Source organism: Amphiprion ocellaris, chromosome 8, assembly GCF_022539595.1.
Source record: "Amphiprion ocellaris isolate individual 3 ecotype Okinawa chromosome 8, ASM2253959v1, whole genome shotgun sequence".
NCBI classification, from domain to species: domain Eukaryota; kingdom Metazoa; phylum Chordata; class Actinopteri; family Pomacentridae; genus Amphiprion; species Amphiprion ocellaris.
The window spans coordinates 18,883,921-18,897,973 of record NC_072773.1 but is presented as its reverse complement, the minus strand read 5'-3'; the positions used below and the strand labels follow the sequence as shown (position 1 = coordinate 18,897,973).

Genomic DNA, 14,053 nt, shown 5'->3' with positions numbered 1-14,053 from the left:
AAATCAATAGATTAAACACTGTTTCACAAACTGCTGTGCAAATATATTGTCTATTGAAAGATCTAGTGTCCCTAATTGTAGATGTTTTGATGAGTTTAGCAAAGGAAGGACCAAGACCGAAAGCTTGGTAACTGGTATTAAGTATGCATGGCCCAAGACACGAAGGCTCTTCACTGCCAAAAACACAGTTGGTACCCATCAAGCAGAGCCTGAAGAATAGTCAAAGACAATGCCAACCTTTACCACTGCAGATTTACCCTGTTGACACCTAACAAGCACAACACAAATATCCTTTTTTGTGAGTAGAATAAGTGAAACTTTCTTCATACAATCTTGTGTGGTTTGACGACAATTAAACTGAATCTTGAATCTTTAAGCTCCTTAAAAATTTCAAATATCTCTCCATGACATTAAATATTCATGACTAAATAAACAACATCAAAGTACTGTTTATTACAAATTGAACCCTCTGCTAGTCTGCTTTATCAGGACTGTGTGAGTGTGGTTTGATCGGGTTTAAATGATAACGACCAAACAATATGACCGACTGATGGTAAAAAGGATGTAAAGTCACCTTTTTGCAAATGGTTGTCTCATGAAAAAACTTCAACTTTTCTTCCTTTGCCAGGTTCATTTTGGTTCCCATCACTTATAGCATTCAGTGAATACATTTTCAGGTTTTTAAAAAAGCAAGCACAGAATCTACATCTAAAAAGAACAGTGAAATAATTGTGTTTGTTTTTATGTTCAAGGTACGTCCCCACCGTGGATGACGTGGAAATGTACAAATCCCACAAGGGACCTGTGACAGAACTGCATGTTGTGGATCAGTACATGATGGAGGTACACTTTTCAGTTTCATGTATACACGCTTACTCTTGAGAGAGTCCACCACAGGCCTAACACAGAGAAACAGACAACCATTCACACTCACATTCCCTCCTTTGTCCAATATGTAATTGCAAATTCACTTAACACGCACGTCTTTGGACTGCATCCAGAGAAAACCCACACATGCACAGGAACAGTATACAAAATCCACACAAAAACAGGTTTAAACCCGCAACCTTTCTGCTGTGACACTGCACCACCTTCCCACCCAAACCAAAATTAACATTACCACGATTAAAACAGGTAATTCCTATAGATTTGACTTAAAACACCATCATCCAAACCAGAATCTCATGCAGCTCCTGCTTCTGCGGCGCTTTCTTTTGAATCTTCGTTCCCCTGCCTCCTCATTCTCACACTGTGGGTGTCATTACAAGCTTCGTCTGGTTATCACCTTCCAGTGAGCCTCGCAGTCACCTAGCTCGCATGCTAAGGTTGCAGGAGGGATGACAGATGAACAGTAAGATCATCCCACAGAGACTTTCAGGAATATTTGACACCAGACATAAGGGATTTCATATGTAAAAGGCAGGGTGGCAGCACTTACAGAAGCCTGATGTGTTTTTGCCCTCAGTAGCAGACTGCAGTCAGTCTGAGTTCTGCTAAACAGACAGTTTAATCAGTCCTCTTTACTGCCGCCAACAAAAGCAGGTATTTTGATGTAGCACTTACAAGAAACTGAAATGTGTCAATTGAAACTCCCAACACTGGAGGTGATTGCACACTCCTTTGAGGCTTTTTAAAAATTTTACATCTAATCTTCTGTCATTTTCAGTCATTCCACACATTCTCCCCCTTAAACCAACTAAATTATTTCAAAAAAGGAAACGGCTGACACATTCTGTATAAACCCTTGTAAGTTTTATCATCATTACTTGGAGGTAAACGTGTCCTCCAAGAGGCACATAAGATTTCAGCATCCACTCTTCTGCACTGCACTGTGGGACAACACATGCTTTGCCGGTGCTTTGTTGTATTTGGTTACCTCATTTTATATTACAGCCTACGAGTTCCTATGTAATAATTTTGTGTAAATGGGGTATTAATAAAACTACTTACTGGGTAAAGCTGGGTGCAACAGTTTTGGCACTCCTGAGCAAATTACCTAGAAATTAAAATGGAAATTTTCTCAAATGTTAATGCATTATTGTTTTTAATATTTAAAGCTTAGAAAGATCGGCTTTTGGCAAATGCCAAAGTTGGTGCTTGGAAAGACTTTTTGTAGCCAGTTCAGCCTTTTATATTCTTAGGAATTTTCACCCATAGGTATTAAATTATGCTAAACTCCAAAAGCTTTAGCTTCCACTTCTTGGAATTCTTCATGAATCAATTTGCTGATATTTAGAGAAATAAATTTTTCCCTATTTCCGTGCCATGTTCCATCAAATGTTGATTATTTTTTCTCTCCAAACATATCTTTGGTGATTGTGGCCAAAGTGTTCAATTTTAACTTTACTTTGTTCAAACGCTGACTTTTGTGAGGAGGTTGCAGGTAAGGTTTCCTTTTGATGACTCTTTCATGTGAGCCTATTCGTTCATCAGTGCTGAAACAGTGCACCACCTCACCTCTGTGTCAGCTAAACTTTCCTGCAGCTAATTTGCAGTTTTTGGGAGGTTTTGCTTTTCCCGTTCAGCCCAGCAGACGGACAGAGAGTTTTCTTTGTCTTCCAGATCTAGTCATTACTCCTACAATTTCCCTTAACTGCCATTTCTTAATGGCATTTCAAGCAGAGGAAATTGCAAGCTGTAAGCACTTTGATATCTTTTTATAGCTTTCCCCTGTTTTGCAGGCATCAATTAGCTCCATTTTCAGATCCCCAGTCTGTTGCTTGGAGGAGCCCACAGTTGTTGAGTGTTATCACAAAGTTTGAAGAGTCTTGAACGCATGAAGCTCTCAACTGTCATCAGCTGACAGCTTCTAAGGATAATTCCTCATCTTCCTTATGAGTTCTAGGCCCAACACATTTATGAAGTTCTGAGACAATGCGAATAGAACGTATTAGCCAAAAAAGGCTAATTTTTTTATTGTCTGTTTGCCATATTGACTTCTTTTCACTTAAAAAAAATCAACAAATCAACAAAATCAATTGACAGCTTTGTATTTAACAGGGTCTTTGAAGTCAATTACACCACAAATTTCCTGTTTCATAATTATAGTAAAGTGGTTCTCTGTTTACCCCTTTCCTTGTAAATGCAGTGTAGCCACATTGTATATTAATAATAATTAGTAATAGTTACAAAACGTGTCTGTTTTACTATAAACTCATGTGCAGTTTGACTATAAGCTAAGTCTGTTGACACTCTGTATCTTTCAGTTGTTTTTTTAAAGTATGTGATGTATATACATGTATATATATATATATAAAACTTCTTACAGATGAATTTAGTTCTAGGTCCAGCCTAAATGTGAATGTAAAAATATGTGCATACAGTGCAGGTATCCAGTCAGTATTTCCTTGCTGTGCCTAAAAACAGCCTCATAGAGCAGCAAACATAGCAGCAGATTCATGGTCTTATTTTCTCTGTTGACAGTTTGAAATGGTCTGGTTATCCGCCTAACGGTTCTGAATAATCACTTCCCTCTCTGGATGTTTGTGGACATAATAGTGGCATCCGCAAGACACATTTTCTGCTATTAAGCAAAAATATCAATACGTTAGTGCTGAAGAAGTGACTTTTTTTTTCTCTCGAATAAATCAAATCCTACTCATGCTTTCAAGGTTGTCGTGCTCCTTTGTGTAGCAATTGTCTTTCACTGAGATCCTTCTTGCACTACACTTGTGTGTGAAGGCTTATGTATGTACGTAAGCCTATTATTTTCTCTGAGAACTTAAATCCTGTGCTCTGCCACACCACAAATCATGCAGCCTCAAACTCTCAACTTTGGTGAACATGAGACTTTCTGATTATGTGTCTAGGAAATTTAGATTGGAGAAAAAGTGGGAAAAAAGAGAGCCCGAGAAGGTGATTATCTTAAACAGTGAGAAATGTGTGAACACATTTTTATCCCCAGAGGATTAAATTAGAACCGTCTTACCTTCGCATGGGATGAGTGTGATTGTTAACCTCCGATTAGGAATTTAAAATGTGTTAGAAAATGTGACAAGACAATGAACACAGCGCTTGCGGGTGGGGAGGATGACACTTTCTAGGACATTTTTTAAAAAAAGCCAAATGATCACAGGGTCTAGACAGTAATCCTAATATCTTCCCTTAACTATCTGTCAGACCAAGTGCCCTTTGGCTTTTGGGAGATGGTACCTGAGCATGAGCGAGACGATCTGTCAACATGGAGTGATTTATTAGAGGTTAGCACAGACACAAAGGTCGACTAGGCAGCTCAGCCAATTGTTTCAAAGTGTCAAGCCTTCAGTTTGTCTGTTAAATCAGCCTGTCGACAGGCCTGCAGCACTTGACTTTCGCCTGCAGCAATCCTGCCAAACAACGTGAGACTGAGAACAAGCTGCAGCCGTCCAGCGACTGTATCTCCCTGCTGCACCTCGCTGCAGCACTGCTTTTTAGATAATTCTGAATAATCGCATGTAAACAGGTTGTGGGGTGATGTTGTAATTGCACTTGCTTCCGTACACACACAGTTCATTAAGCTTACATCTTCTCTGTGCTACAGATGTGCAACATCCCCTACCTGAGCACACAACTGGACCTGCTGCTGACTCTGAGAGAGCTTCCCACCAGCATGAAAGACCTGCAGCCTGTGAGTTTACTCAGACACGTACACAATCACATTCTGTCTGTTTCATTTCTACAGGCTGAAAAAGGGTAAAAACCACAGTCTGAACGGTGCACAGTGAAACATGCAAATTACTCTGTAATGCAAATTCTTAATGTTCAGATACATCGTGGTTTTAGAAATAAATGGAAAGAACATCTGTAGACAAACTGACATTAATACATGAAAGCTTTTTCCCCTCCAGTTTAACTTTTATGTTTGAAGCGGTGGCTGAAGTAGTTTTTATTCTATCTGTCGGATGGTTAAGAGTCTTGAAAACAGAAAGGCGTGAGAGGCACTTTAAGATATTTCTCTTCATTTGATGTAGAAGACAAGATGGCTCTTAATCAAATCAAGTTCCATTTTTATGTAGGTGCTGTAAAACATACAGAGTATTTTTTATCTTCATCAAAACCCCAATGAAAATCCACTTTGGATAAAGGAAGAGATGTGGAAAAATTCATGACTTTTCTTTCATTCTGCAAACTTCTGGACTCTCATCAAATACAAGCATTCCTAAATGAATACGGGTAAAATCAAATTTAAAAAAAACACAAAGTTCCAATTTACATATACAGTATGTTTTTATTTCAGCATCTTCTTAACCTTAACACCCGAATGTTTCAGGCTTGCAGTAATACGTATCCAGACATGGCCGGTTCATCATTAGTCAGACTAATCGTTAACACTCTTATAGGGGATTGTTGTTTATTGGCACCAGGGACTGCAGGGTGTGAAGATATTGCAGTCAGACAAGAATACCTCCCGGCTCCTCGACGGTTTTTTCATTTTTTTATGTGATTCTCTCAAGCTTCTGTTTCTTTCAGCATCAGTGCTTCAGTCCTAATCTCTTGTCTGCTGGCTGTCTGAGAATGAAGAGAAACAATGGATAAGAACGATGGCACCGTAATCCATTGACTGTGACAGTAATTTTTCTTTGTCTAACACACAGAGACAAACATATTGTGTGCTGGCAAGATGACTCAACAAGATGGATTAGCAATTTCATTAAGTTTCAATTTACACTTGGCTTTTTCTTTCCGATGCTGTTTTCTTTCTGCTGTCTTAGATTTATTAAAAAAAAAAAAAAAAAAAAAAAAAAGGTCATTCAATTAAAACTTTGGTATTTGCGTGCAGGTATGCTCGTTGTTTGACCGTCCAATGAAGATTTCCATTATGGTTAAAAAATAACTCCAACATGAAAGCGGTGTAGATGTCAGGGATGGACCTGGCCGTCTGCTGGATATCCTACTTCTTCACTTCTTGTATAATAAAAAAGCGTAACAAAAAAATCTAGCAAAGGGGAGCAAAAACAACAATCCAAGCAGGATGACCAGCCAAGTGGTCACTGCCTAAAAGACGTACACATCATTATATATTGGAAGAATAGAGGGATGATTGGTAGACAGCATTAAAATATAGGCAGTGGAGGTTGTATGGCTGTCTGATCACAGTCATTTTACAACTAAGTAGTCAATCAATTGTTGTGTTACAAAAAACAAAGACACATTCATTTGCTTGTTCCATAGCAACAATGTGATGAATACCTACATTTCTGGCGTCCAGCTGAAACCGTTTTTGGCCAGCGATGCAATGTTTGCTGGGCCGTGATGAAAAGTATACAGCACTCCAAACTTCAGAACCTCACAGCACAATGTGTTCCACCATGGAGAGGTTAAGGTCCTTTCAGTTGTAGAATACTCTCAATCCTTTGATTCTCTGAAATGACAGGCTCGTTAAGGCCCAAACATTACGAAGGATTTACCTGCCACCTGACAGACAGAGCTTGAGGAGGGGAAATGGAGAAGCCACCACCAAGGGGGATGTTTCTCACCTGCAAAATGCTTGTTGCTGTTTCAGTGCTCGGATGACAGGTTTTACTCTGCATTGTGGACCTGGCTGCTTCTTTAAACTGTTTGCTGCGCTCTGTGTGCAGCCGTCAAAGACACAGAAGCAAAGCCAGTGATGCAGTAGACAGGGAGAGTTCTGGGCAGGGAGGCATCACCTAAAGCTGAGATGTACAGTACAGGTAAAACCAAATGTAGCATTTTCAGTGGTTATGTTTATGGCCAATTATTCCAAGCTAGAGCTCAATTATCTTCTTTAATGTGACAGAATGTCCGTCTGGTGTAAAGTCACATGAAGGTTGCCCAAATGTGGACAATACGAAGCAATGTGGAACTGTGGTGAGATACTGAGATGTGTTATCCTCCACCTCGTCTCATTTAAAACTCTCTCATCCACTCCATCAGGGATGGATGATTCCTTCAGAAAAGCTTAGGAAAGCAGCTGCATGCTGCTCTTTTTCGCAGATGGAGAAGTGAACAGATGTACATTTGGCAAAACAATCAGTTAGTCTTTCATCCTTCAAATCTTCTCTCTTGTGAGAAAACACTTCTCATAAAGCAGAGCTCTAATCCTTGTGTTGCTTGTCTCAGTTTGTTCTGGAGTTTAGAATGGGTTTGTGGTTCCCCCTTCTGGCTTTTGGACAAAAATGTCCACTACGACTGCGTTTTCACCAGTCATCAAGTATCAGTAGGTGCTTTTGGTCCTCTGACCTGTGGAGGTAACTGCAATGAGCCCATTACAGCTCTGAGCACCAGAATGTGATGAAAAATACTAGAAATCTTGAAGGGCCCTTGTTGTGGCCCTTTTCACAAAATCAGTGTAAACCTTACATGTACCTCAGCTCAGAATACTACAGAGATGGTTCTTTTCACCATCAGTGTATAGCCCCAGGGTTTCAATCTAAATGGACTGTTTCTGTCTGTAGCTTCCAGTGCAGCTGAGCTGCTCCTCACCTCCTTCAGGAAGAAGACTCTCTCTGCATTTGTGAATGACAACACAGCACAAAACAGCTGACAATAAGGCAGCTGACACAGACATGAATAAGTGATCTGAGTGATCATTTTAAATGGAATTTTAAAGTAGAAACATTGTTTTTAACTCATTTTAAAGTCTTACTGATTTAGTCAGGCAAAATGGAGCTCAGACAGCATCAGAAAAGAAAAACTGATGTCAACACTGGCTGCATTTAGGTTGCACAAACGCATGAGTGACTTTAAAAACAACGTAACTCACCCAGTTCTTGGTTATTGGTTTTAAATTGCTCTTAAAGTATCCATCATCTCCGAATGTCCCTCAGTGTTACAGTTTCCATGGAGCTCTGACCTGCTGGCATGCCATCAAAGTGAATGGTAACGCTAGCCACATTAGTCATACAATGCAAAAACACAAAGGCTTTTTCTACTCATTGTATTGCCAACAATAATGAAAGTAATTACCTGGATATTCAGTTCCTAAGATGCTGGGAGTACATGAAGTGTCTTGTGTTCACTCTTGCAACCAACGACAGAAAATTTAGTGAGCTTTGCTTGTGTTTGGGTCATTCTAGAGTTTGCAGAAACAGCTCTAGAGAGTAAATGAACGTGGTGGAATGAGAGGCAGCTGCTCGTTCTGAATGGCAGAAAATTAGAAAAGACTATCTCATCTGATCGGTGAAAAGTCCTGTGATAGGCTAAAATCTCCCATCACTGGACAGACTTTTTAAAGCATGAATAGGTAGCCTGAAAGAAGTGCTAAAAGGTTAGTATTTTTGCCAAATGCTGCTAAAAAGAATACTGCCTACCCCAGCTTTAATTGGACATGCCACATAAATGTGAGATTTATGCTTCATGACAGGTATTTTTTTGCTTTACAAGAGAAAATGTTGTAAAGAAGAGGACTAACTAGTTGGTTCGTAGTTAGCTTCTTCACCTCCAATAGGAACTAGCAAACAGCTGTTTTTCTGAGCTTGTCAACGGGATCCTTCCACCTCCCACACACTGGATGGGACACGCGACTAGCCTCCACTCGCATCTCCCTTCTCTGCATTGTTTGATGAGAAGGTGGAATATGAGCGAGAAATGAATAAATTAGAGAACAATCATGCTCTTTCAGAAATGCAAACACAACTTCTTCCCACCTAAAGGTCAGAGGCACATCTCCTCCAGTGATATTGCTCTGCTTGCTAAGAACATGGCTGTGACCTATAAGCAAGTCTTACATGATGGGAGGTGGTAACTATCTAACCAGGTCACATTTGATTGGATAAATTAACATGCTTGCCCATTAGTTGGTTCATTACAGTTTTTTTTCTTTTATAGAGATAATGTGCAACAGCATATTTGTCTCATCACAAGACATAAAATAACAGTTAACAGGGAAGCAGGATTAGAAAATGCCTTTTTTATTTCATGATGTCTTTAAAGTAATTGGCAGTTGATAATTGGTTCTATAATAGGATAAAACACACAAGATTTATCATGGTGTTTACTTCTTGAATTCATTTTAGTAAATGTGAGGCTCTTATAAAAACAGGCTATATATCTGAGCTTTGCTGTTATTGAACTACAATAGCTTTTCACAGTGTTACAGATGGGTTTTGTGCAAAGCCAGTTTATGTAAAGTAGCTGGATATCAGCTTTCTCTTCTGTTTAATTGAGACGGTCCCACTGGTAGATTTTGGGAGGTTATTGTTAAAACAGGACCATATGGTAGAAGTGTTGTTGCAGGCTGGCATGAGCCTTATTTGGAGAAGCTAACTCTTTGTGAAGGACTATGATTCCCACAGCATCAACTCCTTTCCCCGCTAATACACCACTGGCAAAACCTTAAACCTCACTTTAATTTTTTGCCAGTACGATTACAATCCATATTCAACAGGGTCTGTTCAGAAATGGTTAAACAGACAACTTGTTTAATATTCTAGAGGGCTATTTGTACTTGACATGATTGCATACCAAATAATAATCTTGCCAAACAACAGGGTCGTGATTATTCATTTTATGAGGTCAAATGAGGTGTTGTGGGATGGCTGTTTATGTTTATAATGTTAAATTGTAAAGCCTCGAGTTATTTTTGTCAATTCTTTGTCAGCAAGCAGAGAGCCCCCGAACAAGCCTCAGCCTTATTCCATTTACATTTCACTTAAGTTGTTGTGTAGAGGAATGAATGTGAGGGCCTGTATGTGGTTGGATTACAGAACAAAATGACTTTGCTCTTCGCCCCTGTGTTTGTCTTGCAGCTGATTAATCAGAAGATCAGAATGTGCAGGCAGCTGTACAACTCCAGGTCATTTGTTTCCGTGCTGGAGTACATCCTCGCCATTGGCAATTACCTCAACGAGAACGCCGGAAAGGAAAAGGCCAAGGGATTCCGGCTCTCCTCCTTAACAAAAGTACGAGTCCACCACTGTTGCCTGACCTTTGATTGAGTTGCAGCACTAGGCTAATAAGACTGCTCATTGACATACACAGCAGGGCTTCTGTGCATCTTTCACTTTTCTCTGGGTCACTCAGGTTCACTCAGGTCTTTGACACCGTCACTCAGACAGTTGTGTCACTGCTGGGCTTCACAGGAGCAATCAAGCTTTGCACAAAATGTGGTCACAAGGGGCTCAATTTTTTTTCTAAAGCCAAATCATGCTTTTTATTTCCACAAGGATCCTGACAAAATTCACATCCAGTAGATCCTTGTGGAAGTAAAAAGCATGATTTGGCCTTAAAAAATTGAGCCCCTTGTGACCAAGGGTCTGCTGATGACCATCTTCAGCCCAAAATTTGAACATCTGTAATCACAGTGATTTGGTGAAGTTTCCTCAACCATGACTTTGACTGAAAGGAGCTGGAGCAAACTTGTGAGAATTTTCACAAACAAGTCCAGTTTCCAGATGAAACTGCATGAAAAACTATTAAATTACAATAACGTAAGGATATCTGTGCAAAATTTTAATTAGATGTGTACATGTAAATTTGCATGCTCAGCTCTGGTTGATGAAACTTGCCTCTAACTTAGTCAAAGCACAACACAAACACACTGACATGTGTCGGTAAATCGTTGAAATCATTTCATAGGTGTCACAACCAACACTAGACCAGAAAAACAGGGAGAAATAATCACAACAGTAACTTGGTGACATTTCCTCAAAAAGGACTTAAACTGGAAAGAAAAACACTGCAGATCAAAGCAACTGATCTCCGATTGAGATTCGCTTGCAGATCATGTGATTGCAGCTTTATCTAAAGACTAAAGAATAAAACAATGTATAATTAACAGCCTTTTATGAGGATTTTTATCCCTTTAAACATAAATTTTTACTGATTTTAAACTCTATTTTTACTCACTGGGCAAACCATTTAACAACATCTGTGTTTTTAACCTCATCATACCAGGAAATTATGAATTTGCCTTGTCTTACAACTTGTTATAGACCATGATTGTCTTATCTTTTACCCTGCCATGCATACACTACTAAAAGAAAACAATGCTTATTTTGAGAACATTCACTATTATCCACACCTAAATGATTTATCATTAGAAGAGTTGAAATTGAAGTAGTCGCTGCCAGACTTCGTAGGTGCTGTGATTTTGCACTCCCTTTTTATCTATGGTACCCAAATACAGTAGAAAGTTCCAAATTCTCCAGAAATCCTGTGCTGTGTCCCCACTCACTGTTTTTGGGATGGTCAGGCAACACACTCCAGCTGCAGGCTGCTGAGGTACGCTTGGCACATCTCTGGAATAATCATTAACACTGTGCTAAAGCCCATTCTATAATTGTTGCTATATCCTTCAAAAAAAAAAAAAAATCAGAAAGTCACAGCCAGCTTAAGAGAAACATCCACAGGAGTGCTGTTTGTTCAATGTGAGAAGCTATGTGATCTGTCCGTGTAGCAGACCAATGATCCACTGTCTGCATTCACAGTCTACATCGGTCTGCACATGCAGAAGCAGAAACCATCAACTGGCCTTTAGAGGTGAACTGTCAGTAAAAGCAGTGAGTCAGTAAATCTTGTCATCAAGCAAAAATCTCTGAACCTGTTTTCTGGTTTAGTTAAAGAAGTAGTTCAACATTTTGGACAGTACACCTTTAGTCCAAGAGTTAGATGAGAAGATAAACATTTCTTTCATTTGTATCCAACATGGCTGCAGTTGGTAACTGGTTAGCTTAGCAAACAGCAGAAAGCAGCTACTAGCTCTTTCCAAAGGTAACAAAGTTTTCTTTCTAGCACCTGTAATGCTCACCAAGTAAAATGTAGCATCTAGTTTGTTTAATCTTCAAAAGATAAGCAATTTCCTGAACTTTTTGCAGGTTGTGTGACTTCAAGAAATCAAAAAAAAAAAAAAAAATGTCCAGCCCAAAATCCACAGAAACCATAATATCTAGTTTTCACACAACTAATTTTATACATATGAAACGAACGTGACATAATGTGAAAACTAGGAAACTTTAGAGATACCAGAGAGGATCCTACTTAGCTTAACTTAGCTTGGTTAGCTGGTGCTACATAAAATCAGCGAATCTGCCTTTTAGACATAATGATATACTACTTTTAGCTTTTATGTTACTGTATTAGGAGATGGTGCACATAATTTATTACAAATAGGCTGGAGTATTGAAAATGATTGATGTCCATGAGGAATTTATTACTGTCAAAAGTCTTTATTATTATGTACACTACCTTGTAATACACTAACACAACAGCTAACAGCAATAAAAACAATGTATTATTGTCTGTCTCACAGGCTAACTAGCTAACTTTATGCTAAGCTAACATAGGTATGCTATATAAGCTTCATGTAGCATTAGCTAGCAAGCTTAAATTCTTTGCTAGTGCAAGCAAAGCCTCCTTGGTGATTGAAGATTTGACATTATTTCTATATCATACATTAATGATAATAAAGTTATATTGAAGTCATCACATTTGTTCTAGGGCTATCAATTCTAAATTATTTAGCAATAACCAACTGTTTTAAAAATCTTTTTTAAAAATCTATGTTATTTGAGCATAAGTAAAAATATGTATAGATCAAAATGACAGGTGAGAAAACGAGCTTCTTTCCCTACGATCAATCTTTTTGGAAGAAGATTTTTACAATTAGTTTTATAGTAGCAAGTTGTAGTCAGTTATGATTTAATCACCCTTTATCTGTTTACAGAAATGGGATGGGGATACGACTTTAATGTTCACAGTAAAAAAAGTGCTGATATGTACTGCACATTCTTATCAAAAACAGACACTTCTTTAGTTCTATCAAAATATTACATCAAAATACCTTAAAACCACTTGTTTTAATTCTCTCCAACCAGAAAAAATGATTTCAATGTTATTTGAAGATGAACATGGCCACTTTTATTAAAGGAAAGTCATTTAATATCAGCTGACTATACTTAGTGGTCAGGAGGAGAAACATGGTGAGTGGGCTTCTTAGCTGTTATTCCTCTATGTATCAGTCAGGTACAAGAGAGGTATCAATCCTCTCATCTAACTCTGGGTAAGGAATCCATTTGTGTTCCAAAATGATTCTTTTAATGCTGATGTAGTTGAAGGATGCATAGTTTTTTCTGGGGTTTGTGATCGTGTATTCCTCTGAATTTAGTCTGAACCACTCTTTGGTGTGCGGGTCTCTCTGCTGGGAGAGTTTAAGGGGCAGTGCTCTTGGCACAGAAGTAAAATGTCCTCTGCCTCATTTAATGAAGCCGAGGCCTTGTGTTCCCTCAGGTTTTTCCAGGTGTAATTGAGAAGAGTAAACTGTTGCTGCTTGAGACAGACTCTCCTCAAATGAATGGCTGACTGCTTCCAAGAAAAATGCATCGAGGTTATCTCAGATCTTTTTTAGGTACTTTTCTCTCTTTTCGCTTGTGAGCATCAATATTTGGTGCATGTCTTGTATTTGTATCCCTCAGAGACTGGCCTGGGCCCTAAATTGGTAAACAACATAACCTAGAAAAAGACTATGAGTGTCTATCACAGGACTACAGAGGTCCTTTATGCATTTTAGTTATGTGGCACCATCAAGTGAAACATGGCTTGACTTTCAGAGTCATCATTACCATTTTATAAAAATAAAGCACAATTTGAAAGCAGCTGCTATTTATACTACTACTAATAAAGTTGAGGCATTAAAATAACACACAGATAGAATTTAAAAGCTGTTTTACAGCTGGTTTTTGATATTGACACTCACACAGCATAGAATTAGAAAATATATTTTAAATACAAGCTGTCTGTGTCAACCCAGACAGAATTTTAGAAATATGTTTCTGCACCTTCTCAAATTTTGTTCAGAGTTTACTTATTTGTTATTGGGGACTAAAACTAAGTTCTGTAAAACATCTTTACAGAATTTTAACAATTTATTCATTTATTCAGACCTGACACATTTTGCATTTCACATTCAAAAGAGCGTCTTACCTGGGAGGGCATTTTTCCAGTTCAATATCTCCAGAAAAATAATCCCCACAACCACGAAACTTGGTGAAGACACCGACAAAATTGATTCCAGTGGATCCAAATGACTGAATGGCTCCAGCAGAGGCCAATTTTTGTAACTACTAGCCCATGAGAATGCAAAAAAGCTGAAAAAAATAACTATCTTGTCTGTGTGATC

At 38.6% G+C, this 14,053-nt stretch overlaps 1 protein-coding gene across 1 annotated transcript in view; it reads left to right on the top strand.

The window, feature by feature from the left end:
• Positions 1 to 14,053, top strand: part of LOC111566228 (uncharacterized) — a 45,191-nt gene that overhangs the window by 16,420 nt on the left and 14,718 nt on the right. The window contains exons 10-12 of the mRNA XM_023266721.3: positions 753 to 843; positions 4,520 to 4,606; positions 9,687 to 9,839. Of these exons, the coding sequence (XP_023122489.1) occupies positions 753 to 843; positions 4,520 to 4,606; positions 9,687 to 9,839 (331 nt within the window). The remainder of the gene's footprint in view (positions 1 to 752; positions 844 to 4,519; positions 4,607 to 9,686; positions 9,840 to 14,053) is intronic.